This window comes from Bubalus bubalis, chromosome 20 (genome assembly GCF_019923935.1).
Source record: "Bubalus bubalis isolate 160015118507 breed Murrah chromosome 20, NDDB_SH_1, whole genome shotgun sequence".
Taxonomy (NCBI): Eukaryota; Metazoa; Chordata; class Mammalia; order Artiodactyla; family Bovidae; genus Bubalus; species Bubalus bubalis.
In genome coordinates, this window is record NC_059176.1 from 5381374 (window position 1) to 5408477 (window position 27104).

At 46.4% G+C, this 27104-nt stretch overlaps 1 protein-coding gene across 1 annotated transcript; it reads right to left on the reverse strand.

Moving 5' to 3' along the window:
- YY1 (YY1 transcription factor) lies at nucleotides 1-25329 on the reverse strand. The gene is made up of 5 exons (XM_006079108.3): nucleotides 24516-25329; nucleotides 11043-11205; nucleotides 3805-3865; nucleotides 1960-2118; nucleotides 1-1173 (listed from the first exon to the last, which is right to left on the reverse strand). The coding sequence occupies exons 1-5, from the start codon at nucleotides 25195-25197 to the stop codon at nucleotides 991-993; spliced, it is 1248 nt and encodes a 415-aa protein (XP_006079170.1). The 5' UTR covers nucleotides 25198-25329; the 3' UTR covers nucleotides 1-990.
- Nucleotides 25330-27104: the final 1775 nt, after the last annotated feature.

Below are 27104 nucleotides of genomic sequence, written 5' to 3' on the forward strand. Positions count from 1 at the left end.
TAAAGGAAACTTGAGTTGCTTTATTTAGCTTCCAATTTCTGGGAGGCTCAAGAACTGTAATTATTCTGGACAACAAAAGGAAATAAGACTGTGCTTACAGATCTTTTTCTGCCATATTCTTTCTGTAGGACTGCTATTTTATTGTTGCCCTTTCTGTTACACGGGATGTACACATCAGGTGTTAAAAGGTACAATACATTCTACGACTGAGCACCACTTTCTGTAACTCAACAGGCAAAGAAATTACACTGAACATCAGCATCTGGCAGTATTTTTCGGAAAAGAAAAAGTGACTAAAATGGGTTTAAATTGATTAACACTATTAAATCACATCTAATATTTGATACTACATGATTCAATACAGCTATACGATACAATTATACAAAATGTGTTAACATCAAAGAATACAACCAAAATTAAGATAGCAAACAAAACCTATATAACTTTTTTTTTGTACAGGAAAAATACTTTTGAAGTATGCATGTAACTGCCCATTCTTTTAAAGAAAATCTACTGCAAGCAAAGTTATCAACCTCCAGAAAAATCACACATAGCATTACTAAGCATATCCCCAAAAAGTGTACAATATGCACACTTGGAAAATACAAAATTAAAAAAATTGTAAGCAACAGGTGAGCTTCATATTTATAAGAATGTGAAAAGAAGTCCCATTTTTAGCACTGTTGTATAAAGAATTGTCTTTTGATGTGAAGTTCATGAATCGTCCTCCTGTTGGGACCACACTTTACAAAAACACCGTGTTTTTGAAACGAGATTACAGAGCAAGATAGAGCATCTTAGCAATGTCATCTTATTAAAGTTTTTTTTTTTTTAATTTTTACTACTTTATCAAAACATGTCCCTTGGGTATGTAGGATTCATTTTTAAAATTCTTTTCTAGAAACAATATACAAAGGAGAGGCGTGTTTATTCCCAATCACACTCCTGGAAGATGCTTCCCGAGGCTGAGGAGGGTCTTCTCTCTTCTTCTCACTGGTTGTTTTTGGCCTTAGCGTGTGTTAAGATGTGAGATTTCAGGTTAGTTGACTGAGCAAACTTCTTATTACAACCGTCGAAGGGGCACACATAGGGCCTGTCTCCGGTGTGGATTCGCACATGTGTGCGCAAATTGAAGTCCAGTGAAAAGCGTTTCCCGCAGCCTTCGAACGTGCACTGTCAAGGAAAACCAGAGATCGCCCGCTCAGACTCACGGGGCCAGGAAGGGGGCGGCTCGGGGCTGTGGGGAGGTGCCTGCTTCTTCTGCCTCACTCCCTTCTGCCCTGCCCTGGGCGGGTGGAGAGCTTTCTAGACACATTCTAGAAATAGGGGCAGGGAGCTCTAACGCTGCCGGGACAGCTCCTAGGACGACCCGTGGATAGCCCTCATGAATTGTTTAAATACAACCTAAGAGAAACATTCAGCAAAATAGCAAGAAATCTTCCTAAATCTTACATGAGGGTCCTAACACTTCTGCAAATATTTCAAATCATAAGAGACAAATGGTTAGAAGGTTTCTGATACCAAGTATTAAAACAAAAAGAACCATGCCAGATTTAGTGGCATTGCTAACGCATTCACTTGTTCATGGGCTTATAAAAAGGCAGAAAACTACTTTAGAAGTTACTCTCCTGGATTAAAATTTTAGAAGCTCCCTGTCAATATTCTACAAAAAATATATTAATCACACCAAGCAAACTGCTTTAATCCCAACACACAGGAAGTGCTGTTTTGGGCTTGCTCTTGAGCAATCCTGTGTTTCTCCAGACATGAAGTCCAGCCCAGAAGCACTTGCCATATCCTGTCTCTGGTGCCACACAGATACGAGCGGTGGAGCTGAGAGCGAGGGCAGCCCCGACTGAGTCCCGGGGACCCCACGGCGGGACCCTGCAGTGGACTTTCTGGGCAGCCGCCGTGCTCACATCTGCGGGGAACGCGGAGGGCAGAGGGAACGGGCTCTACCTGAAAGGGCTTCTCTCCAGTATGGACCAGTTGGTGTCGTTTTAGCTTGGAGCTCTCAACAAAAGCTTTGCCACACTCTGCACAGACGTGGACTCTGGGGCCGTGGGTGTGCAGATGTTTTCTCATGGCAGAGTTATCCCTGAACATCTTTGTGCAGCCCTTTGAACAGAGAGAGAAGCTTAGTGGTTCACACTGCAAACTGTTACCCATGATTCTTCCACTAACAGCCTTCACTTACACAGTACAACAAACCCCCACCCTCCCCACTTAAATGTCGCTTCATCATCACAGCAGAAATAACTAAATTATTTAAGACAAAAGCAAAAAAAAACCTCAGCTGAGAAAGGCCTTATCATGTAATGTTAACTTCTGTTTTACAGTGAGGAAACTGAGGCTCAGAGATGTCTTTAAGTAGACTTGCCCAAGGTCACGCTACTAGCAGGAGCCAGGCTGGGAGGAGCAGCTGACGCCGGCTCCACGCCCCACGGCCGCCTCTCCCGGCCGCACCCCCAGATGAAGAGCAGCAGCCTTGGGAGAAACGGAGCCAAGGTGACGGCAGTCCACCGCCACCCAGGGCCGTGCTCTGTGCTGCAGCAGTGGGCTGTCCCTCTCCATCGCCTACTCCCTCTCCTCTCTCTCTGCTCTCTCCCCTTCTTGACAGAGAAAGAAGCCAGAGGGTCTCCAAGGAATGCAACTACAGAAGAGATGTATTTTGTGAGACACCCGGAAGAGCAGCAGGGAAAATGACAGCAGGCAGGGCGGGGCGGTGTGCAGGCTGGGGAGATGGCCTAACGCCGCTTCTTCTGCAGCTGTTGCCCAACAATGGAGCGAGTGGGGAAATGATCAGACAGCAGGACAGAGGACAGCATGAGCCAGCACCGCACAGCGTCACAGGCAAGGGGCGTGTGGGCGGGAGCCAGCTTCCACCGAGATCCTTAGGCTGAGCTTCCACTCAGAAAACAGAATTTTAAGAAAAATCTAACTGGGAAAGAAATACACAAGGAAGGTAGAGAGACGATGAGCACTTAAGACAAAACTGTTTTCAAATGCGTACTGGTATTTGGTTTCAACAGAAACGCCTTTACGTTTTAAAATTTCCACATTAACAACGTTTTTTCAAAAAGATAAAAATAAATTTGTGGGAGCACAGTCATCAGAGGTGAGATGGTGAAACTAAATCTATCCTTCAATTGCTGTTGTTTTTTAAAAATTTACTCCATTCCAAACCTCTCACCGTTTTTCTGTGCCTCCTATGCGATGCTTGTCAGTTTTACCTCCATTTAAAGTTTTAAACAGACCCAGGCCATATCTCAAAGTACTTTTTAGGCTATCATTAGAAACTAATAATAGTTCTACATTTGAAAACAATTAAGGGTTACCCCCTAGCAACAAACAGCTAACAGGTAAATTAAAGAAAATTGTGGAGGAAATGATGAAATCTTAATAGGCTTACTCTAGCACTAGGCAAAATCAAATTTCCATAAGGAGCCACAGTCCTAGAAAGGTCCACGGGCGAGACAACCCAATGTCTGAAGATTAGACTTGTTTAACAACTCAAAAAGAAGAAAAAAAGAAGAAATAAAACCCTAACAAAGTATATTCAGTATATAGGGACAATAAAAACACTGGCGCCCTGCAGGAATCCCATTTAAGAGTGTGTGAATTTAAGTGGCCTTTAAGGAACAACGAACCTTTCATCACAAAATACAGTCTCTTGAAGTTAGAACCCAGATTCTAGTTCCTCAGTGAGTCTCAGTTATGAAGATGGAAATAAAAGTGCGATTTCTTATAAGCTCTCTACAACTTCTTTCACAGAAATGAACACTTTCCCCTAGCATTACTTACTTTATGAGGGCAAGCTATTGTTCTTGGAGCATCATCTTCTTTAATTTTTCTTGGCTTCATTCTTACCAAAGGGGGGAAAAAAAGAGAGAGAGAGAAAGATTTGTAGGAATGGGTAGATTCATCTGGCAAAAATCATATAGTCCCTAAAATGCTTTCCCTGTAAGTACAAAAACTAAGATTACAACATGGTGCCGTGAGGGGAAGGGAGGAGAAAACTCACGTTCACGGAGGCCCTGGGACTGAAGCACTCTCCCACCTGCAGGTAAGGACGCTTAAGCACAAGCACAGGGGAGGTGCTGCCTGCGGTCTCAACGCTAACAAGCCGGTGCATCTTTAGGGCAGCACTGGGATCTGTGTGATTTAACTATCTGCTCCTTCTTCCCAGCTCCTTAAAATTAAGATATGGGAGGGTCTTAAAGGGGGGTGTCCATCTTATGATGGCAGAAATTATCTGTAATAGACCATTTTTAAAGGGTTACAGAAAAGTCCTTTTAAACAGAGAATTATCTATCTATATATACCTTTTCCCACACTGCTTAGTTTTTATCATACTATTATTGGTGGTGGTGGTGGTGGTGGTGGGAGGGAGATACAGTCTCAAGCACCTGGGCAGTCCAGGAGAGCCTCTCGTGGAGTGACTACCCAGAGCTTACTCGGTAACTTACCCACCTGCTATTTTCACTGAACCAACCTTTGGTCTTTTGTCAAAATTTTCTCTCCAAAACTCCCTACAGATCTGTGTGTGGTAGAGGGGTGAGGAAACAAGAGCTTCTAGAAACACTATATGAGGATGAACATTCAGTGAGCAACTAAATGAGGATGAACTCCTACACGAGGATGAACGTTCAGTGAACAACTACGCTGACGTCGTCCCGAGTGCGCGGCTGACCGTCACTCTTCCAGGACGCAAGACTGTGAAAGGCTGCTGTGGCCATCTTTAAGTTAGCAAAGGCCCTAACAATACCACCCCTCTTCACTCTTTATCTGAGCTCAGATACTCCTTTCCTCCGTCAAATCTGAACTTCAGCAATCATCTCATGAAACTTGCCATGCCCTGGATGAGCAGAGGTGAAACAATTTTATCTGCTAGCTATAACTTATCTCTAAGGAGTTTGTTCAAGATAATACACATTTCCTACTTGGAATTCTAAGAAGGTTTTCACTCTGGTATCCTCCCCAGGCCAACCCTGCAGATACCTGTTCTTTCTTGTACTTGGAAGATTACACATCAGTCAGCAAACATTTTCTAAGTGCCTGTTGTTTACAGGGTCTGAACTAGCCTTTGTTATCTTAAATACTATTAAGTCTTGGAGTCTGGATCTGAGTTCACAGAGCTAGGTAGGGCAAAACTGGTGCCACTGCGCCACCTGGAGGTTATAACAACAAAAAGTGTACATCAAGAACCAAGCTTCAACCTTCCCAACTAAGATGCTTCCTCTTCAAAGATTCCACTCAAATGCTGTCTTGGCTGTGATGGTAAATACATGATTGTCTTTGTCCAAATTCACAGAATGGTACTAACCTAAGAGAGGGTGAATTTTACTGTATGCAAATTATCTCAAAAATAAAACACTCTTTGACTTTGTGGGTATGAACATGGGGACAGTGGTAGCGAAATGCCTACATCAGTAGGTAGAAGGTGTCGCCCAGTTACCTCAGCAGGTCCCTGACTCCACAAGAATTTTTAATTCCTAGGAATTTTTATTATGGAAATTTTCAAATATACCTAACAGTAGAGAACTCTTGATTTACCATTCACCCAACTCTTGATTTTTTTTAATGTTATTAAGTGGCATTTGTTTAAAATGTCATTTTCAAAATGTATGCTAGTATTTAGCAATATAATTAAGTTTAGAATGAGTGTTAAATGTATCTGGGCAAACACCCTTGGACTCAAGGAGGAAGTGAAGGTATTTAATTGCAGCCACTCTTAAGCTTGTTGGCAAGTCACTCTTCGTCACTACAGAGAGGCAAATGAGGCAGTATATTCCGGTACCTTTTACATTATATTCGAATGCAAACACTGAAAAGGTCATTTTCCAAACAAGTATGCTTAGAATGAAAGTGTTCTGTTTTTGTGAGTAAAGACTAAAATTTCTGTGGCAACAATAGGTACATAAACCTACAAAATAAATCCTAAAAGAGATGAATTTTCTTACAAGACTACAAGACTTCTACTTAGAGGATCTTCTTGACCGGCCCAAACGAGCCAGAAATCACTGAGACCTGGGCTTCCCCTCGGCTGACTTGGACCTGGAGGCGTGACAGCAGCAGAGGCGTCATGAGCGAGACAGGATGGGGTGTGTGACTGGTGCCGCAAGACCTTGAGCAAATCACTTAACTCCCCAGCCTCAGTTTCTTATTCTGTAAAAAGGTGAAATGCTACCTGATCAGAGCTGTGAAGGTTAAAAAAGAGATGCTATGTTAAGCTTTTAAGAAACAATGGCTATTATTACTGCCAGCCTGTGCTAAATGGGCTTAGCCAAAAATGAGTTTATTGCTTAAAAAAAAAAAAAAAAAGTCACTGTTGTATTCAACAACCCAGAAGGTACCGGGGCCTCCAAACCACCATCATCAACTAAAGAACTGTGAGACTGAGAAATGATAGCAAAGGTAAAGCGGAAAGGCCCCCTCCATGTATTTGAAATTTACAGACAAGCCAGGGAGCCAGCAAGGTTCCTGTTCAATTAAAACTCTAGTTTTAGTAGTTTTCTCTGTGACATCTATGACGTCCCTGCTGATCTCACACGATGTCATCCTGTGTACACAGTAAAGGTTGGATACCAGGACCACAAACTGCAGGAAATTCCTGGACAATTTTCAGCAGGGTATTAGGTAAACCGAAAGTTCCAACTTAGTTAAACATGCAAATATCCTAGAAGCTAAGAGGAAAGATTCCTGAAGAAGTGATTCTTCGGACTGAAACCACCTGTGCTGACGGGACAGTGGGCCCTATGTAACAGAGCTACCATTCGCAAGCACAACTCACCTCTCTGTGTCAACTGAGACAAATGGCTTAAAAACCAAAGTTTTTTAAGCCAATTCTCTCTTGGGCAATATACATTCATTCATGAGATATTAAAGAGTTTCAAGGTACTTTCAGCTCCACCATCACATCTTTGTATTAATCCAGTGAAAAAAACCTCAGGGGCGGGGGGGGGGGGGTAGTAAACAACAACAAAAACCCCCACCAACTCAGGACTGACTATTGGTTATTCTGATCTTCCTGGACAGAAGGTTTCCTAAGGGCTAAGGTTAATGAAAAATGCACAAATTTAACCAGGAAACGATTCTCCAGGTCGGTCCCACCCACTATCCAATTTCTGAAATATTTATTTACTAAAAGGACATTTCAAGAAAGAACAAAATCACCACAGTCCCACCTCCCCAATACCATGACTTTCAAGTAACTGTGTCTTGTGCCTGTCCACACACACCAAGTGACTTCCTAAGCAGTCTGGGCTCAGTGCAGCTGGAACCTGAGCGTTCTCTGTCAGTTTCAAGTTCAGTCCAGAGCCCCATCACCCCAGTATATGGAGAAGAGGGAAAAGCAGCTCACGTGCCTCCTTAAGCCAAGAACTGAGCCACATGGTGGAAGTGGGTGGAAAAAGGAGGCCAGCGGAACAAGTTCTGTGCATCTTTATCAACCAAGAAGATGAGCTCTGGTCCCCAACAAGTGTGAAATTCGGTGCTTCTCTGTCCCAGTCACCAATGCTGGGGCCTCTTCTCAAAATGTGAAGACTGAACAGAAACAGGGCACCCCAGCTCAGCTCTTCCTCACCACCACTGCCCAACTAGCCACTTCCTTTTACATCATCTTTTCAAGAGCCCAGAGATACTATGGAAAATGGAGGTGAGGATGAGCCCAACTGCACAGCACCCCAATCCTACGCTTTTACTTTGCATATGTTGTCAAGAGGAGCAAGATTTCATTCTATTCCATACACAAAATGAAATCTTTAATGGTTGATTTAACAGAAAAGAAAACACAGACCACATTCAGACAATTGCAATAAGTACTGCTTACTAACGAATCTGTGTGTAAGGATCACACTTCCTGAGCTCTAAGGCCAATACAGCAGCTTCAGTACCAAAGAGCGAGTTTTCTTAGTCAAGTCAAAGGAGTTTTCTCTCTCTAAACAACGTCAAAATACCGTTCCATTTTTAGGCCGTGGTTTTCATAACCCTGCCACCCTTGTCAGGACGTTTCTGATTATCTTTTCTTCTTTAGAAAACTCTTTCTCATACCACCACCATCTTCTATCCTCTTGATCATTCTATCTACTGCTAAATTAAATGGACTTTTCTTAAAGAAATGCTTACAACCCACTGATTTTCTATTCTAAATTGAACGAGTTTTCCAGTCTGCTGCATGGCTGTCTTCTTGGTTTCCTTTAGGAAGTCTTCCCTGATACTCATCCTCATTTTACCAGAGCACACCCCTAAGTAACCTCTCCAGAAGGGCTGCGTGCAACATAAAACGAATCCTTTAGGCATCTGAAATTGTCATTGTTTTGCCCTTGTGTTGGACAGACAGCTTTGCTGGATCAAGAATCCTATGTTATAGTAATTTTCCTCAGAAATTTGAGAACATTGCTCCTCTGTCTTCTAATTATCTATTGCTGTTGAAGAAAATTCTCATCCGGGTGTAATTATCATTCTTTTGTAGGTGACCTATCTTTTCTCCCTGGAAGCCTTCAGGCTCATCCTCAGTTTTCAAAATGTCCCAAATAGATTGATACCTGGGTGTCCCTGGGTCCCTGTCCCTGTGGGTGGCCTCTTCCTAAGGAGTAGGGTCCAAGGCAGCTTGACACAGGGTGGAAAGGCCTCATGGGTGCCTCCTGAGCTCAGAGACGAAACATCCTGGAGTTTCTTTCAGAGGGCTGAGGACAAGCTTTAAGATCAGCTGCCCCAGTTCTCCAGCAACAGGAACACGCAAAAGGTCAACACCTAATTACTTCTACTGCTCACTGCCCAAAAGTCCCCACCTCTCTGAAAACCTTGCCTCAGCCCTCTGCTCCTCCACCAAAGCCACTTCATAATATATAATTTAGAGGAATATTTACTCTTCCCTCTTGGCCCGTCTGGATTTCCACCAGCTCTTGCAATGCTGCGCTTTCTTTTCTTCAGCGTACTAAACCAGATTCCGCCTGCCCTGAACTGCAGACCAGCACCCTCTCCCACTTTCCTATCACCTAAGGAGCAAAGCTTTTTAATGTGCATTTAAAAAAAAAAAAAAAAAAATGCACATCAAAATGTGCGTTTTGATGCCTCTTTTGCCCCCTCCCCAAGACAGTCAAGCTGCTTCTCAATCTTCCACCACGCCCTGCCATCTCAGCACATTTCTTCACACCTACAGTCTGACCTCTAGCTCAGGCCTTTGCGAGCTCTTCTCCCACTTTCTGGCTGTACCTGCACCCATCCAGCCTGGATACGGCTGAAAAGTATCTCTGATCACACAGCCCCCTTTCTCTGCTGCTCAAACCCTTCACCAGGTAGCTGCTACATACAAGGAAGCACGCGTCTTGGCCCACTTTTCAGACTCCAGTGATCTGGTTTACATTCACCTAAACGCAATCATTTCTTGGTCTTGTTCAGTAGCTCCGTCGTCCCGGACCCTTTGCTACCTCATGGACCGTAGCACTTCCCTGTAAGCACCCTAACTCACAGCGAAGCTCGGCTTTTCTGTTTTCTGAATAGGTACTGGATACTGAACGTGCGCTGTGTGCAGCCTGTCCCAGCATGGAGGCCGCGCAGACAGCCACCCACCTATCAGAACTTCTTTGTTCCTCAAGGCCCAAATCAAATGCTCCCTCCCCAGAGCTCTCCTTGACTCCGTGTTCCACCTGTTCATCACTGGGACAGCAGCCCATGCCCTCAACAAATCTGAGTACCTTAAGAAAGTTACAACAAACTTTAGCAACTCTGTGACAATGTTAAACACAGGCATGATATTTGGCTCAATCTGTCCAAAAACTCTCGGCCTCACTGCTGACTACATATCCTACAGATTCCATTTTTAGTTGTACTTCGGGGTGGGATGGGGGCACAGCAGGGCACTTAAGTTATCTAGTTCACATACCTATATTTAAAATATGAATAGCAATAAGAGCTGGAACATGATGTCAATAACAAGAGGATAGGGATTTACCTTTTTTAAAGCCGTGATAAGTCAGAAATACATTAATTTTTATATTCCCTACCATTACAGTTTCACTGGGAAGGAGAAAAGGGTACAGACTCTTTTATTGAAGCATGATAGGATTCTTATACCCACATGACACGTGGAGAAACAAGGTTTCAAATGGCTGGAGGCCACCCACCTTGTCTCTGGCAGGCAGGGAGAAACCAGGACACCCCAGGGTCTCCAGCTTTTCTCTACTCTGCTCTCCAGAAGAGGAGAGGGAAGAAGTGTCCACTCTGTTAGAACAGGCGTGCAGACTTCTTTCTCACTCTACAATCCTGTCCTTGCCTCAATCTCCTGGGCTGTTTCAGGCTCCATCCAACCTCAAGTACGTAAAAGGAGACCACCTGCTCCAGATTTTATCAGTTTATTTCATTTAAAATTTTACATCTCTGCAGGTTCTCTCCGGTCCTTGTAAAAACTGCCAAGCAGCACTAGAAAATAATGTAAAAGGGGACCAAGGTTTCTCTAAGGACCCGGCTGGTTTCAGTCAAAACAAATAAACAGTCATTGGGTTCACACCTGCCTTCCTGCTTCTTACCTTGGACAGTTGAGCACAGGGTCCTAGACCTAAATCTGTGATCCCTTCCTGTCATGCCAGCTAAAAATCAACAAAACACCAGTAGCCTAACTGATGACACATTGAAACTGGAGTGGATGAAGTCCTTCCTACTGGTCAGTTGCACAAACCAGGTATAGACTCAGGGCTCCAGCAGCTTCAGACCAGGACAATACCCGCAAATTTAAAATGTAGACAAAGAAGCCAGGAAGTAGTGTAAAGACATCCATTTCCAAACAAAATATTAAAACGTGCAACTGTGTTTATTCACAAGCAACATCAATTACAGAATTTAGAAGTATGTATTTGCTTCCTCTCATTCAAATCTGAAACGCTGCCACTTAAAAGCAGTCACCACTGAAAATAAAAGCCAACCGCTTTTGTTTTCAGAAGCTTCCAGGCAGCAAGAACAAACCACTATTGTTATTTAGGCACCAAAAATCACCGCTGGCAACACTCAAGCACTGTCTCTAACCAGAAGGAAGGGTAACTTACCTAGCAAATTCTGCTAGTTGTTTGGGATCTGAGAGGTCAATGCCAGGTATCCCTCCAGGAGGAAGTTTCTTTCCTGTCATATATTCTGAATAATCAGGAGGTGAGTTCTCTCCAATGATCTGTTCTTCAACCACCGTCTCATGGTCGATATCTTTTTTTTCATCTGAAAAACATAAGATGGACCGTCTTAGCTGAGTAAAGAAGTTATAAGAGCAAACCACATTTTAGAAACTATAAAAAGTGCTTTCATCAACAGCTTCTTAAATGGGGTGATTTATAGCCACTATCTCTTAACCACTCAAGCCAGTCTTTCCCCTCAATCTCTTAAAATCCTGTTTCAGCCTGAAGGTCACCAAAAATCTCAAGGCCAAAGTCGACAACTCTTCCCTGTGTTCCTTCTGAGCCTGGCGGGAAGAGCTGGCCATTATTATTAAAGTCCTCAGCACCCACCTCTCTCCTTCTATGCCCACATCTCTAGCTGGCTTACTTTCCGCTTCCCTACTTCTCCTCCCTCTTCTCGGAGTTCTGCTTTCTGTCCACCACACACTTCCTGTTAACCACCAATTCTGCATGGCTGACTCAAATTCGATTTTCTAGCCTTCCCCTCTTAGCGAGCCTCTTGCCTACCTCTCCAGCTCCACATCCTTCACTTCAGCTACACTGGCCTTTACCTCAAATGTACCTTGGCCCATCCACCTCACGGCCTTTGCCCATGCGATTTTTATTACCTATAATGTGCAATCACAGCTGTGTGATTTTTGTCACCCACTTCCACTAGACTGTAAACTCTATGAGGACAGGGATATTTGTCAGTTTTGACCCCCATGCAGCCTTCACAGCCTGGCTCAGCGCCTGCATATAGGTTTGCATGTGTGCTAAGTCGCTTCAGTTGTGTCTGACTCTTTGTGACCCTATGGACTGTAGCCCGCCAAGCTCCTCTGTCCATGGGATTCTCCAGGCAAGAATACTGGAGTGGTTGCTATTCCCTTCTCCAGAGGCTCTTCCCAACCCAGGGATCAAACCCAGGTCTCCCACACTGCAGGCAGATTCCTTGCTGCCTGAGCCACCAGGGAATGCTGGTTCTCAAATGTGTTCAAAGCATGTAGCACAACTCCACTCATGCATCTTACCACCACTGCATCCAACAGGTTAAAAAAAAAATGAAGACTGACTACCACCATCAGTCTCCTAGATTCCAAACACCAAGTCCTGTTTATCATTCCAGGTTCTCTGCTGTCTGACCCCACTTTACCGCATCTAGTCTTTTAATCCTCCTTGGGTCAAATTCTCTCAGGGCCGGTTGATTCTATCACTCCAGCCTCAAGAGTCTTACCTTGAACTCCTGGATTATTTATGAATAGTAACACTGACAAACTCTAAATCATGCTGTTTTGAACTTTTGTTGGCCTTGTCTCTCAAATTAGAGTGAAGCACCCGGAAGGCAAAATCCCAGCCTCCTCCTACTTCCGGGACTAAAGCAGAAAGTGCCCAACTCTCAGCGCCCACTGAGCTCGTGCTTCTCCATGGGACTGTTTCACAACGAAAAACACAGGAGACAACAGTTTCAAACTCTGAGTGCTTCTCCCTTACATTACAAGGAACGTTACAAAGTCATTACAAGGAACCACAGAACATCACAGCAGCTGACCTTTTATTGAATGTTTACGAGAAGGCACTATTTTAATCACTGCACATACCCTATGTAGTGGGCAAATTAGCAAGCTCATTTGACAGAAGAGAGACCTGAGGCACAGAGAGCTGGGTGACTTGCTCAGGGTTAACCAGCCACTAAGTGACAGGCTGAACTCACGAAGCCTAAGATCCCAGCGTTGAGCTGTTAAACTCGGCCACCTCTTGTTTGGAACGAGAAAGAACCAGACCGTGTATCCTGGGTTGCCCCATTACATAGGAAGAGGCCTAAGAAAAAGCAGCTGGCTGTATTAAGGGCAGGAAATGTAGTTACCAATCACCAGCTACAAAGCTGGGACTCCACACCAACCAGATTCTTTCATTTCTCTCCTCAGGGCTGTGATAATTCCTATACCCTCATCTCTCCAACTGAGGCACAGATACTGGGACATCAACCTTCTACTGGTACCAGAATGAACTGGTGTGTGGGGAGGCTACTTCCCCCTCTCCCACTGAAGCTATTTTTCTTCTCATGAAGAAACATTCTTGTTTGTATCTTTTTCATACAAGAAAGATGGCAAGGCTGAGAATCACTGCTGCTCTGAGAGAGCCACTGATAAGGATTATGGAAGAGTGCCGGGGCAGAACGACGGCTGGATGCTTGGCATAATGGAATCACAAGCTCAAGCATTCCTTGTGTTAGCGCAACACATATGAACACTCGGGCACTGTTCTCGGCAGCACAAACAAAGCCAGCTCTCTGCCCTCATGGGACTCGTATTCTGGTGAGGGCAGTTGTCTCAGTTTAGGCTGCTGTAACAAAAATACTCTAGGGACTTCTCTGGTGGTCCAGTGGTTGAGAATCTAACTGGCAATGCAGGGGGCATGAGTTCAACCCCTGGTCGGAGAGCTAAGATCCCACAGGCCATGGGGCAGCCAAGCCCTCGCCGCAACTGCGCAAGTCCATGTACCGTAACTAGAGAGAGGCCATGCGTTACAACCAGAGGCCCCATGGGCCGCAACTAAGGCCCAATGCAGCCATGAACAATAAAGAAAGGTTTAAGAACACTCCAGACTGGGTTGCTTAAAAAGAGATGGGCTCCTTACATTCCTGGAGGTCAAGGTGCCAGCTCATTCAGTCCCGTCTTCATCGTTCACCACCAGATATCTCATTGTTGTATCTTCACATACACGTCTCATTCCATTACGTAACTTCCATCTCTTCTTGTAAGAGCACTAACCCATTCATGAAGGCTTCACTCTCAAACCTAGTAACTTTCTAAAGGCCTCAACTCCTAATAACACTGCATCAGGGATTGGGGCTTCAACACATGAATTCTGGGGTGACACTGAAGTCCAGCGAGGAAATATTAGATCAGAGCAGTTATCGGTTCCAACAGTCAACACAGGGCACCCAGAGAACAGTCAGATAATTAAGAATTAGAATACAAAATATGCATAAAATAAACCTAAAGTAGAGGCTGACAAGATTTTTATGTCTATTTTGGTAAAATAGACATTACTTATCATTTTGAATCATCCATAACTTCACAACTGAGCAGCATCAAGTATACTTATAATGTTGTATAACCACTGAGCTTGAGCTTTAGCCACTCACTCATGTCTGACTCTTTGTGACCCCATGGACTGCAGCCCGCCAGGTTCCTTTGTCCATGCAATTCTCCAGGTAAGAACACTGGAGTGGGTTGCACTGTATCTCCAGGGCATCTTCCCAACCCAGGGATCAAACCCGAGTCTCCTGCATTGCGGCAGATTCTTTACCATCTGAGCCACCAGGAAGTCCATGTATAACTATTACCACCATCTATTTCCAAAACTTCATCATCCCCAACAGACACTTGCTACTCATTAAACAACAACCCCTCTTCCCCTCAGTCAGTGGTAACCTCTAGTCTACTTTCTGATTTCATGAATTTGCCTACTCCAGATAACTTTTGTAAGTGGAATCATATATTCTTTGTCTATCCGTACCTGGCTTGCCTCACTAAGCATGTTTTCAAGGTCCATTGTGTTGCAGCAAATACCAAAATTTCCTTTTCACAGGTGAATAATATTCCTATACGACACAAGATGACCTTTAAGCCTATCCATTCATCTACCGATGGGCACTTGCATTCTTTCCACCTCTTGGCTTGTGAACAATGCTGCTATGAATGAGGTTGTGCACATACGCCATCTATTTTAGAAATACAGTTTTATTGTAAACACAGCTATGCTCATTTGTGAATATACTGTCTATGCTGCTTTCCTGGCTACATGAACACATGGAGTTGTTCAGCTGCATCTGGACCTACAAAACCTAAAATACTACTTATCTACCCCTTTACAGAAAAAGTCTGCTGATCTCTGGTCTATATGATGGGATTTCACTCAGAAAATGGGATTAAACTATAGTGGAATTTTCCTCTTTGAAACAAGGAATGATTTCTGGAATCATTGGAAATCAAGGAATCAATGATGGGATTTACTACCAAAAATGACATTTATCAATAGGTCTTTAAAAACTCCACAAAAACAAACTTCTGTTGGTCTAAGTTCTAAATAATTGCTATGGTTACTGTACAATTTCACAATGTATGTTTATAAATTTGTATGTCTTATTTATTCCCTAACAAACAGTGTATTTCATAGAAGTTAATTTAGAGAACTCCTTGAAGGCCAGTGCACAGAAACCATAAAACAGACAATTGTTAACTATTTAACAACATTTAAGAAAATCAACTATTCACACAGGAAGAAAGCCACATTTCAAAGAAGACTGCTAGAAAAACGACAAAGACGCTAGACCTACTGCCGGAAGAAATCAAAGGCAGCGTATGCCTCACTTACAGCAAGAACTGGACACATATTACAGCAACAGACCACATTATGTCAATGTTTGCTATGGTTTGGCCATTGTATCTGATTTTTGCAACGAAAAGTCTTCAGAAGCTTTTGCCTAACAGAAAATTTATGATGCTCTAAAAAGAGAAAAGCTGCATTTACAAACCACATGTACGTAACCTACCCTCTTCAAAAAGTGTAAGTAAAAGGGAACGAAAAAGAACAAGAAAAAACTCCAAAATACAAGTATTAACTCAGGGTTTTTTTGTACAGTTTTATTTAAACATGTTTTACTGTTATGTATGTATTCAAACAATTTCACTGTTTGCAGTGGCCATTATTACTCCTTCCATTTCATAATCACTGCTGAAATAGAGTCACTGTATAGAGGGGGAAAAAGATGTTAACTGATCAGCTCGGAAACATGAATCTAAAAAAAGCGTGTTCATGAAGTGAAGTACCTAAATCTGCTTTTAACATTGTGTGTATTGATTCTTCTCTGGAGTCTCCCTTGAGGGCAGCACTCAGCTCATCTTCTCACTGGTGCAGGAGACAGGGTTAGTCCACACTAGAAGCGTCATCAAAATCAGTTTCTATGCACCTGAATCTAACACAACACGTAAATTAAAATGAAAACAAGTCTCAGTATTCTTGTTTAGAAAACAGCTGAGAAAACAAGTCACCAATTCAAAGAAGCAAGCTGGTAGGGGGAAACGCTGTACTGGGAACTTCCAGACAAAACTGTGCATTAGATGACGCTTGTATTCACTTATACTCCAGCCAGAGGCAAACGATCTACAACAGCAAGACCAAAGCTAAATGGCATGAGATGGAAGGTGTGGAAGAGCAGACTCTAGCCAATACCATCCATGAACGCGGTGGCACACTGTGCGTTATTTCAGCAGAAACAGCTCTTCTTTCACATGTTAAAGACGTCTTTAGTTTCTGAGTTACCAAAGCGATAGCCACTCCTAGCTTAGTTCGAGAGACAGAGACTCAAAACATTTAGTCAAAAACAAATGACTACGGAGCTAAACCATGCCGCAGGCCCAGAAAACAGCATCAGAGGTGGAGCTTCACGTGCCCTCCACGCTTCAACCAAACTGCTTTGCTTGCAGTGTTACTCAATGTCTGATAACAACTTTCCTCTCCTCTCTTGCCCACCTCTCATGCCCGATCTGGGCTTTCCAAAGCCCATGTCAAGATCTCTTTCCTTTAAGAGGCCTCTCATTCCTACCGCTGCCCCGTGTTTGGCTTCCTTAATTTATCAAAAGGCAGACCACCTATCTTACGTTGTTCAGTCGCCAAGTTGTGTCTGACTCTTCACGACCCCACGGACTACAGCACGCCAGGCTTCTGCTAAAACAAGGTAACACATTAAATGGCAACCAGTGTGTCTGGAAAAGAGGTGTGTACCTTTATTCCAAAAAAACAAACCTTTATTCCCCTTTGCCCTCCCTCTTGGGCCTAAGGGGAAGAGTAGGTCTCATGCTTAATAGTTTTTAAAGAATGCTGAATAAGCAAGTAAAGAATCACCTTCAATTACATTGCTTAAATGTAAGTCTTCTGGCCGTCCACAGACAGTAAGTGAGCTCTGACACTGTACTAGCTGGAGTCGGTGCGCTGCCGTCACTCATGGCTCCCTTCATAGAGAAAACAGCTGATTTTAGAACCCAGTCTTGACTAAGAAAAGCTTGATTCCCCTAGAAGTCCATCCTGTCTTGGGATCAGCTGTCAGCAGTATGGTTTCCTTTTTATCTTGATTGCCAGGAAGCTCATTAAGGTTGACACTAATATATCCTTTTTTTCTGTGATCCTAAATTTCTGTTCTCATCCATTTCTCTACTTATTTATTTGTGGGTCAGCTGGGCTGGATTTTGTTTCTCCACACCTTCCATCTTAGGCCATGAACTTTGGTTTGACCATTCCAGGTAACTTTTGGCCATTATTTACTCACCACTGCCACCAACCCAAACTTCACCAAAATGCACGTATGTGTCACGCTAAGGCGCTTCAGTCATGTCTGACTCTTTATGACCCTATCAACTGTAGCCTGGCAGGCATTTCCATCCATGGGAATTCTCCAGGCAAGAATACTGGAGTGGGTTGCCATGCCCTCTTCCAGGGGATCTTTCCAACCCAGGGATCGAACCTGCGTCTCTTATGTCTCCTCCACTGGCAGGTAGGTTCTTTACCACCAGCGCCACCTGGGAAGCTCCAAAATGGAGCAGAACTAAACAACTGAGATTCATTGCTAAGCAACAAGCAAAACTCAGACACAGGCTGTTTTCCACATTTCTCCACTAACAGAGGCCTCAAGTAGGGATGTTATCATTTACTGAGTACCTATTTCATGTCAGTAACTGTCACATTAATTCAAACAAAACTTTATATTAACCTCTTGTTTTTGGTCAAAGAAATCAAGCCTCAGAAATGTGAAGTGGTAGGACTTCCCTCGGAGAAGGCGATGGCACCCACCCGCTCCAGTGCTCTTGCCTCGAGAATCCCAGGGACGGGGGAGCCTGGTGGGCTGCCGTCTATGGGGTCGCAGAGAGTCGGACACGACTGAAGCGACTTAGCAGCAGCAGCAGCAGGACATCCCTGGTGGTCCAGTGGTGAAGACTCTGGCCCTGCCACTACCAGAGCACAGGTTCGATTCCTGGTGGGGGGACAAAGACCCCACATGCTGCAGCCCTGCATGGCCCCCCCAAAAAAAAGGAAAAGAAGGAAAAAAAAAAAAGAAATGCAAAGGAATGTATTCAAAGAAGCACAGTTAAGTGACAGATCCAGGATGTCAACCTAGAACTGATTAACGTCCATGCTTTTTCTGACTCTTTGCGACCCCATGCACTGTAGCCTGCCAGGCTCTCCGTCCATGGGATTTTCCAGGCAAGAATACTGGAGTGGGTTGCCATTTCCTTCTCCAATGGCTTTAATAAATGGTTCTTTACTCTCGCCTCACCCTTAACTACTCCTTTTCTTAAAGCAGGATTAAGATCAGAGTGGCACTGTGGATTCCAGGCCAGGATTCAGCCTGACAGCGCAATCTGCAAGCACTCATTCAGTTCTTCACTGAGACTCCTCCATGTGCCCTGGACCACCTGCAGGGTTTCCCCAAGACTTACCACTCCACAGAAAGTAGACAAACAGCAAGTTAAAAGATAAACACAAGCAATTTCAGACGGTGCTACAAAGAAAATAAAACAGGGTTACGAGATAAGAGTGATAAGCGCTAATTTGAAAGGATGAAAGGGCAGGCCTCTTAGAGCTGAGACTTATGGACATCTGGGATCAGAGCACTGGATGCAGAGGTGCTGCTTCCAGAGAACAAGTGCAAAGCAACAAGTTCAAGAAACTTGGGAAGGGTGGAGCATAATGGGAGCAGAGGGATAAGAAGGAAGTCTGGAAGGAAAGCAGGGGCCAAATCATGTGTGGCCTGGCAGGATATGAGAAGTCTGGATTTTACTGAATGCAATAATGTGTCTCTGGGATGTGTGTGTAGATATAAAATGTTAAGTTTACCAGTCTAAAAATCATTTTTAAATTTACAGTTCAGTGGCATTAAGTATATCCACACCTGTTGTGTTTGTAGAATTTTTAGGCAAGGGAGTGAATTCATATAAATCTTAGAAATCAAATTCAGAAAGGAATAATGTGTGACCCAATCAAATCCCTAGAAGTGAAATCCATAGTCTGTATTTGGTCCTTGTCAAGTCTATAAAAATGTATTCAGTCTAAGAATCACATGTAATACTACAAATTACAAGTGAGATACTGAAAAAATGCAAAATTCAAAACCAACTGTCAATTCAGAGTTGTGGCAGCAGTGTCTCTCCCTCAATTTTTTGGTGATGCTTAGAAGCGAGAAGAAAGGGGAAAGAAGAGGGCTGAGCTGAGAACCGTAACCCCGTGGAGTGTCTGAAGAGTGTGTGACGACGCTCTGTGAGGCACTAAAATTCTACCTGGAGTTTGTGGCTCTCCCAGAAGAGGAGACAGGGTCCACCACACAACAGCTTCCACAAAACAATGCCTCTCTCCCTGCCCCTCAGCTCTTACACTCAAGGGGAATAATTTACACAATAAAGAAGAGTCCCTCACAACCATTTACATTAGCTTAATGTTTAATCCTATCTGAAACCACAGTGCAAGTCTAAAGTAACTGAATAGTTACCAAGAATTTTGCCCTACAGAGTTCCTATTATCTCACCGTGTCATGTTAAAATTGGGTCTAGTGCTTCCTTTTCTCACAAAGGAATTCATAAAGTAGAATGTCTTTGCCGTAAAGGAAATGAAAAATGCCTTCAGGGGTCCTCCTACCCCAACAGGGCGTTTTACAAAGACCCCAAGGGCAGAAGCTGAGACACGCCAAGGTCAGATCTCTGGTCACTGCCCTCTAAAGGAAAATTTGATGCTCCTACTAACAAGATTCTCAAAAACCACTGGGCTTGCTGTTATTGATAATTAATCACTAGGTTAAACACAACGGGACCTACTAACACAAGACCCTTAAGACTAAGAAACAGCTCCTCTCCCGACCTGTTCACCATAAACAGGAGGCACAAGTTCACACAGTATAGTCAACAGCTCCCAAGACCTCCCTGCATCTTCCTAACCATCTGCCAACAGTAAAGAAATACTTGTTTTTTTCCAACATCCATGTGGTGTTTCAGATGCCAAATTTTGAAAATATTGAGTACAGCGAATGCTTAATACTGTAGAATACAACTCACTAGTAAAATTTAAAAGTTACAAAAAGTTTTCACTTTTACCCTCTTCCTATGGAAGTAGTAAGGGCAGTTTATAAACTGGTCACCAAATGTAGATCTTGAGAAATGTTCATTCTTAATAATTGCTCTTGCTAATAACCTGTTATGAGCCCTAAGTTTCCCAACCTTAAAACAAACTGATCTTACTAAAGGAGACTTCAAAATAAATAGAAAGCCTTTTTGTAAATATTTACCCAGAAGTACAGCATATTTAAAAAAATTATTCTTTATTCTCTCCCAAAAGCCTGAAATGTTAGTTTTAGGTAGGTCAGGAGTCCTGACCTTTCTGATTCGGATTTTTCTTTTCCTACTGGAGGAGACAGCTGTTGACTAGGGGTGGAAGGGAGGTTAATAACCAGGAGACAAGAGTCTGACAGCACAGAGGCTTCTAAGTAAGCCAGGGTTCCAGAGCCACCAGGTCAGGAAGCAGGATCTATGAGTCAGGCTGTCCTATGTAGGTCATGGGGGTGACACGATTGCTTTGGAGGGTTCTCTGGGCTTGGCTCCGTGGGAGTTTACATTTACAGCTTCTTTCCTTAATGATAAACAGCATGTTAAAAAAGGAAAAATAGTGGATTGTCAGGACTAGTAATTTTTGGCAACCTTGAACGTTCTGAATATATAAAAGTGAGAAAAAATTTAATACTTTTTGACTCTCTTTCAATTTGCTGCTTTTAATATCAGTGGTTTTCTGGTCTTAGATATTTTACTCTATCTAGCACAAAGCACTTCTATATTCTGTCTAACAGAAGATAATTAAAATACTTACAGCCTTGAGTGAAGGTCACATATTCTAACTACCTGAAACCTCAAGATTCAAAAGCCTTTTTAGTTCCTCTCAAAACTAAATGTTTTAAATACACAGATTTTACTATCAGCTTTCCTACTCAACCCAGTGATTTTGTTAAGTGGTTTAAGTTTTAATATATTCTACAAGACAGGATGTCCCTCCTAAACTATCGTGATGAACATCTCGGGGGAAAAATACGTAATACCATGCCTTAAATTTAGCAATAATTAAATGTTCATTAATTATACACTAGGAAAGACGCAAGAACAAATATGGACCTTAAACAAAGGATTGCGGATATTCAAAACACAGTTAAACTGTGATTAAATGCTAAAACACGTTCAGTCTTAACTAGACCTTAATTTTCTCATCTGCAAAAATATGCAGCTTCTGTGGCATAGTATTCAGCTGTAAAAAGTAACGAAGTTCATTCTACAACTTGGAAGAATCTTGAAAACAGACTAAGCCAGACACAAAGGCAATATAGTGTATGATTTCATGTAAATGAAACATCCAGAATAGGCAAATCCAGGGGAAAATCAGATTAATGGCTGGGAGCGGGAAGTAATAGCCAGTTTTTCTGGGGTGATAAAAGCGTTCTAGGATTAAGACAGTGGTGATGATTCCACAACCTGGTGAACAAAGTAAAAAGCCACTGGACCAGGCACAGGTGATGTCAATTAATTAAAAAAGAAGAGGGGGGGGGGGGGCGGGAAGCATATCTCCAGGGACCCTTTCAGAGCTAAAACTACTCTCCTACAGGAATACTAGACTCCCCTCTGCCATCCCATTCAAAAGATGCAACCGCACAATTCAGTTCCTCTGTGGGAAGTTTAAATGAAGATGGCAACAAGCAAGAGCAGCCCGTAAAGTCCAAGTGCTTCGTTTCTCATTACTTTTTTTTAGCCAAGAGGTGCTACCAATCAAAGAGCCCTGATATACCCTATGTGTATTGTGATTTTTTAAAAAGAACTTTAGGTTAACTAAACTTGAGCTTAGACCAAGGGACTGTTTTAAAAATTCTCTTGCCTAGGATCAGATGTAATGAAGTACACGAAAGCACTGTGCATAATGCCTACCAGTCAACACACAGAAATTAAGCCTAACAATTAACCCACTTCGATTTCTTCATCTGTTATCAGTTATCCTATTTCATTTCTGAAGACGAAACCAAACGCAGAATTTAAACCTGGGACATGTAGAGTTAATCACAAACTATTTCACTTCTCTTCGGTAATGATTCCAAACCACAAGGACAAGGAAGGGGCATAGTTTACCACAAAACATGTCAGAGAAAACAAGCATTTCTATGTTACTGCCATCAAATGTTTATAACCACCTTTATGCAGAGTACTGCAACAGGCCAAACAACTCTTTAAAGAAGGGGACTTTAATATCCCTAAAACTGTACAAGCCTGGAGCTATCACTTGCAGAGGAAGTAATGACTTTTAAGCTAACTTGATACATACCACTTCAAGTAAAGTCTACATTATTAAGTATTCGTTCTGGGTATGGCGAAGTGGGTCAGCAATTTGGTAAGATCAAATGCAGAATACGTAAAATATCCTGGTTTGCTAAATTACTTAAAGCCAACATAACCATACTGTGAGAAAAAGAAAATATAGCTTCATGTGGTTAATGCATCTTTACCTAAATACCTAATGATATCCTGAATTCACCAAGTGGTGGTTTAAAACGTAACTAAATCATGTCCAACTCTTTGCGACCCCATGGACTGTAGCCTGCCAGGCTCTTTTGTCCCTGGGGTTTTCCCCAAGAATACCGGGTTGGATTGCCATTTCCTTCTCCAGGGGAATCTTACCCACCCAGGGATCGAGCCTGGGTCTCTTGACCAGCTGAGCCACCGGGAGAAGCTCTGAATTCAGCAAATTCATCAGTAACCAGCACAGCCTCCCAAAATCCACTTCTATTAATAATGGAAAAGCATGGCTTCTAGTTCCTACATGACCACTGTGCAACCATTCTGCACTACCAGAATGTATACAGAAGGTATCTTTGCATAGCCTCTTAAGTACTAAGACATGTCTCATTTAAATACACAGCTCCTGCGAAACTCAAGCTGCTCAGAGTTCCACAAGGCCCTCAACACCCAGAGCGGCAGCGCTGGGAGACGCGCTGTCACACTTTGAGGGCACCTCCGCTCCCCTGGCGGCCCTGAGTCACACATCCACAGAAACCTGGAACTTCCACAGCAGATACAACCAAACCTGCTTCACCAGTCTTTCTGCCTATTTCACTCGTTCTCGTCAATTTTAACAACCCGAAACACGCAACGTTCAGATTTCGAGGCTTCATCTAATTCTGAGAATATATATTAAACAGAGTGGGAGCAATTGCGGTGAAAAGGGTTCTACCACTTTAATTATCCACGCACTAGGTTAACTCGTTACGGCAGGACTATTCTCAACCTATTTACTACTTCAACCAAAATTTAACAAGATGGCCTGTGGACAAGATAATAAGATAAGGACAGGAAAACACCAGTTACAAAGTAGAATCAAAACAGATTTATACATGCAGACACGTCTTTTCTGCCCTAGATATTTTTCCTGGTCCTCGTTCAGAGCAGTGTTGAAAAGCAGAAAAGACCCTTTTCTAGAACCCCTTCTTTTCACTGGAAGTTTTCTATCAAGACACGTGGAAACTTAAAAAACACTCGATTTTACCAATTTAATGGCAAGCGTGCAGAGCCAAATAACTTGAAGAAAACACAACTCCCTCAAGTGCGAAGGATTCAGTCCTCTGCAAAACCCCGCGACCCCTCCCTAGGCGCCGTGGGGGAAGCAGAGGCGAAGGCGCCGCCGCCGCGCGGTGACAGCGGCCGCGCCGCAGCCGAGCCCGCACACGCGAGCCCGACGTGCCGCCCAAGTCCCGCCCCGCGAGGCGACGGGAGGCGAGCCGAGGCAGCGCCGCGCGGCCGCAGGGCGAGCGCAGGGCCGCGGCGCGCGCCCCCCGGGAGCCGCGGCGGCTCCGCGCAGGAGCGGGGGGCGGAGCCGGGCCCGCGGCGCCCCCCAGAGGAAGGCCCGGGAACGGCGGCGAGGGCGGCCCGGGCCGGGCGCGAGGGCCAGGCCGTGCCGCGCCGCCAACGCCCTCCCGCCGCCCCCGGGGGCCTCGCGGGCAGGCGGGCGCCGCGGACAACGGGCCCCGGGCCGGCCGTTGGCCGTGCGCGCCCCGCCCCGCGCGCCCCGCCCCGCGCCGCGCGGCGCGGCCGCCCCGCCCGGGGAAACTACGCCATTGCGGCCTAGCGGGCGGCGCCGCGCCGCAGCCGCCATCTTCGCCGCGCCGCCGCCCGCCGCCCCCGCCATCTTTTGGGGCCGCCATACTTGCCCCGCGAAGAAGATGGCGGCGCCCATCACACACATAAAACATGGCTTCCCTTCAAAACAAAAACATCCCCGGGGCCGGCACGCGCCGGCGCTCACCTGAGGACCACATGGTGACCGAGAACTCGCCCTCCAGGGTCTTGATCTGCACCTGCTTCTGCTCCCACTTCTTGTTGCCCGCGTCCGCGCCGCCCGCCGCCCCGGCCCCGCCGCCGAGGTAGCCCTTCTTGCCGCTCTTCTTGCCGCCGCCCTTCTTGACGCGGCCGCCGCCCGACGACGACGAGCCGCCGCCGCCGCCGCCGCTCTTGCCGGCCGCCGCCACGGTGACCAGCGTCTGCTCGATGTAGTCGTCGTCGCCGCCGGCCGGCGCGGGCACCGGGATGAGGATCTGGTCCTCGAAGCCGTCCTCGGCGCGCAGCCCGTCCGAGTCGTCGCCGCCCACCACCTCCTCGCGCGTCTGCACCAGGATCACCTCCTGGTGGTGGTGCACCTGGGTCGGGTCGTCGGTGACGAGCGGCTGCAGCGCGATCATGGGCGGGTGGTGGTGGTGATGGTGGTGGTGGTGGTGGTGGTGGCCCGCGTGCCCGTGGCCGCCCCCGCCGCCGTGGTCGCCGCCGCCGCCGTCCTCGTCGTCGTCGTCGTCCTCCTCCTCCTCGCCCACCACCGTCGTCTCGATGGTCTCCACGGGGATGGTCTCCACCTCGATCTCGTGCAGCTCCACGATCTCGGCCGGCATCTCCGAGCCGTCCGTGGCGATGTAGAGGGTGTCGCCCGAGGCCATGACTGAGGGCTCGGCCGCCACAGCCGCGGCGGCCTCAGCTCCGGGGCTGCGAGGAGGCGGCCGGCCGTGGGGAAGGAAGGCTAAGGGAGGAAGGCGGCGGGCGGGCGGGCGGGGGGGAGAGGGGGCGGGCGGCGGGGGGAAGGGGCGGGCGCGGCGGCGGCGGCGGCGGGCTTCCCCGCCTCTTCGCCTCGGTGCGCCCCGCGCTCGCTCGGCCGCTGCTCGCCCCGGCGCCCCGCCGCGCCGCGCCTCGGCCTCCCGCTCTGGCCGCGCCTCCTCCCGCCCTCCGGGGCCGGCGCTCTCCGCTTCCCCCTTTTCCTCCTGCGCCTCCGCCTCCTTCCACACAAATACCAACTCCTCACCCCGAGCCCAGATCTCGCCGCCGCCGCCGCCGCCACACTCCGCTCAGGCTCGGCCTCGCGAGACTTCCGTGCTGCCTCGGCCCGCCCCGCTGCCTCGTCCCTACTCGCCTGCTCGCCTGCTCGCTCCTCCTCCTGGGCCAATCGAGCGGCCCGTGCGCCGCGGCGGCCCCGCCTACTCAGCCCGAGTTCCTCCCGGATTGGGGGCCGCCGGGACGGCTCCCCCTCCCCTCCCCCCGCGCGCGCGCGCGCTGGCTGGCCGCTGCGCGTGACGTCAGCGCGCCGCCGCCCTCGCCGCCAGTCGCGCGGCTCCCGCCCTCCGCGGTGCAGCAGCAGCGAAGCCCGCCGGCCCGGGGGGCCCCGGGCCGCCCTCTGGAGCAGGGCGTCGACGCTGCAGCCGCCGCAGCCGCCGCCTCGGGAGCCGGTGAGCCGTCCGCGCGGCCCCCCCGGCGCCGCGGGGGAGGGGGCCTGCGGGGCAGGGCCGGCCGAGCCGAACGCGGCGTCCCTGCCGGCGGGCCACGCGGGGGGAGCTGGAGGCGCGCACGGGGCGGCCCCGGCGGCCCCCAATAAAGTCTGGTTTGACGAGTAGCGCCTGTGCCTCGTTTTTCGCGTCAGGTGGCGTTTGCTCTAGGCACCCGGCTCCGGGGGGGCGACGGCGGCCGAATGAGGGGGGAGCAGGGCCAGGCGAACAAAGGCCGGCGGCGAAGGGGAACGCCGGCGGGCGGCCGCGGGCCCACATCTCGCCGCGAGCTCCGCGGTCGCGCGCCTTGCCGGGTCCCGGGCGGCTCGGGCAGGCGGAAGCGGCGCGCCGCGCCCCCGGGCCCGCCGTTGGGAGGATGTCCGTTATCCTTTCGTGACCCGCGGAAACCTGCGACTTAGCCGTTGGGTGCCTGCTTCCCCGTAGATCTTAGAACTGGCTACAGGGTCCCGGCCGCCGGGCTGGTAGCTTGGCTTGTGGCTTCCGAGCATTTCCTTCTCAGCTTCCCTTTCTTCGCTCTGCAGCCAGTCGTTTCCCCTCGACCACCGTCTTCACCTCTTTCTCACCCGTGTAGGCGCTCCTCCTCACGCTCGCCAGGCTTTGCATTTGTCTCCTTGTTGAAAATGCCACAAATTTTCCCGCCCAGTTCTCCTTTATACCTGCAGCAGAGGTCCCCCCTCCTTTTTTTTTTATTCCTGGCGCGAATTGCAAGTTAAACCTTCCTAAATGGTTATCTATGTTGCAGCGATGTGGTCTTGCCCTTGTTCGTTGTTTTGGTCGACCTGACTTTGGGTTGGAAGCAATAGAAATAAAAACTAGTTTTTAAGAAAGAAAATCACGAGAAACAGAGAGTGTGTCTTTTTTGTACTCCTTTTGCGGTGTGAATTTCTCAAATATATATTCACTTTTACCCTGTCTTTCGGAGCAGTATTCTCGCAGTTGAACACCGTGGTTATTCTGAACTGTAATACATCAACCTTAGATCCAACTTGTTAAAACAAGCAGGTGTCTTTTTTAAGAACCTTTAGAGGAAAGTTTGTGTATTCTGATTAAAAAGTGATTTTGTCAGTCTC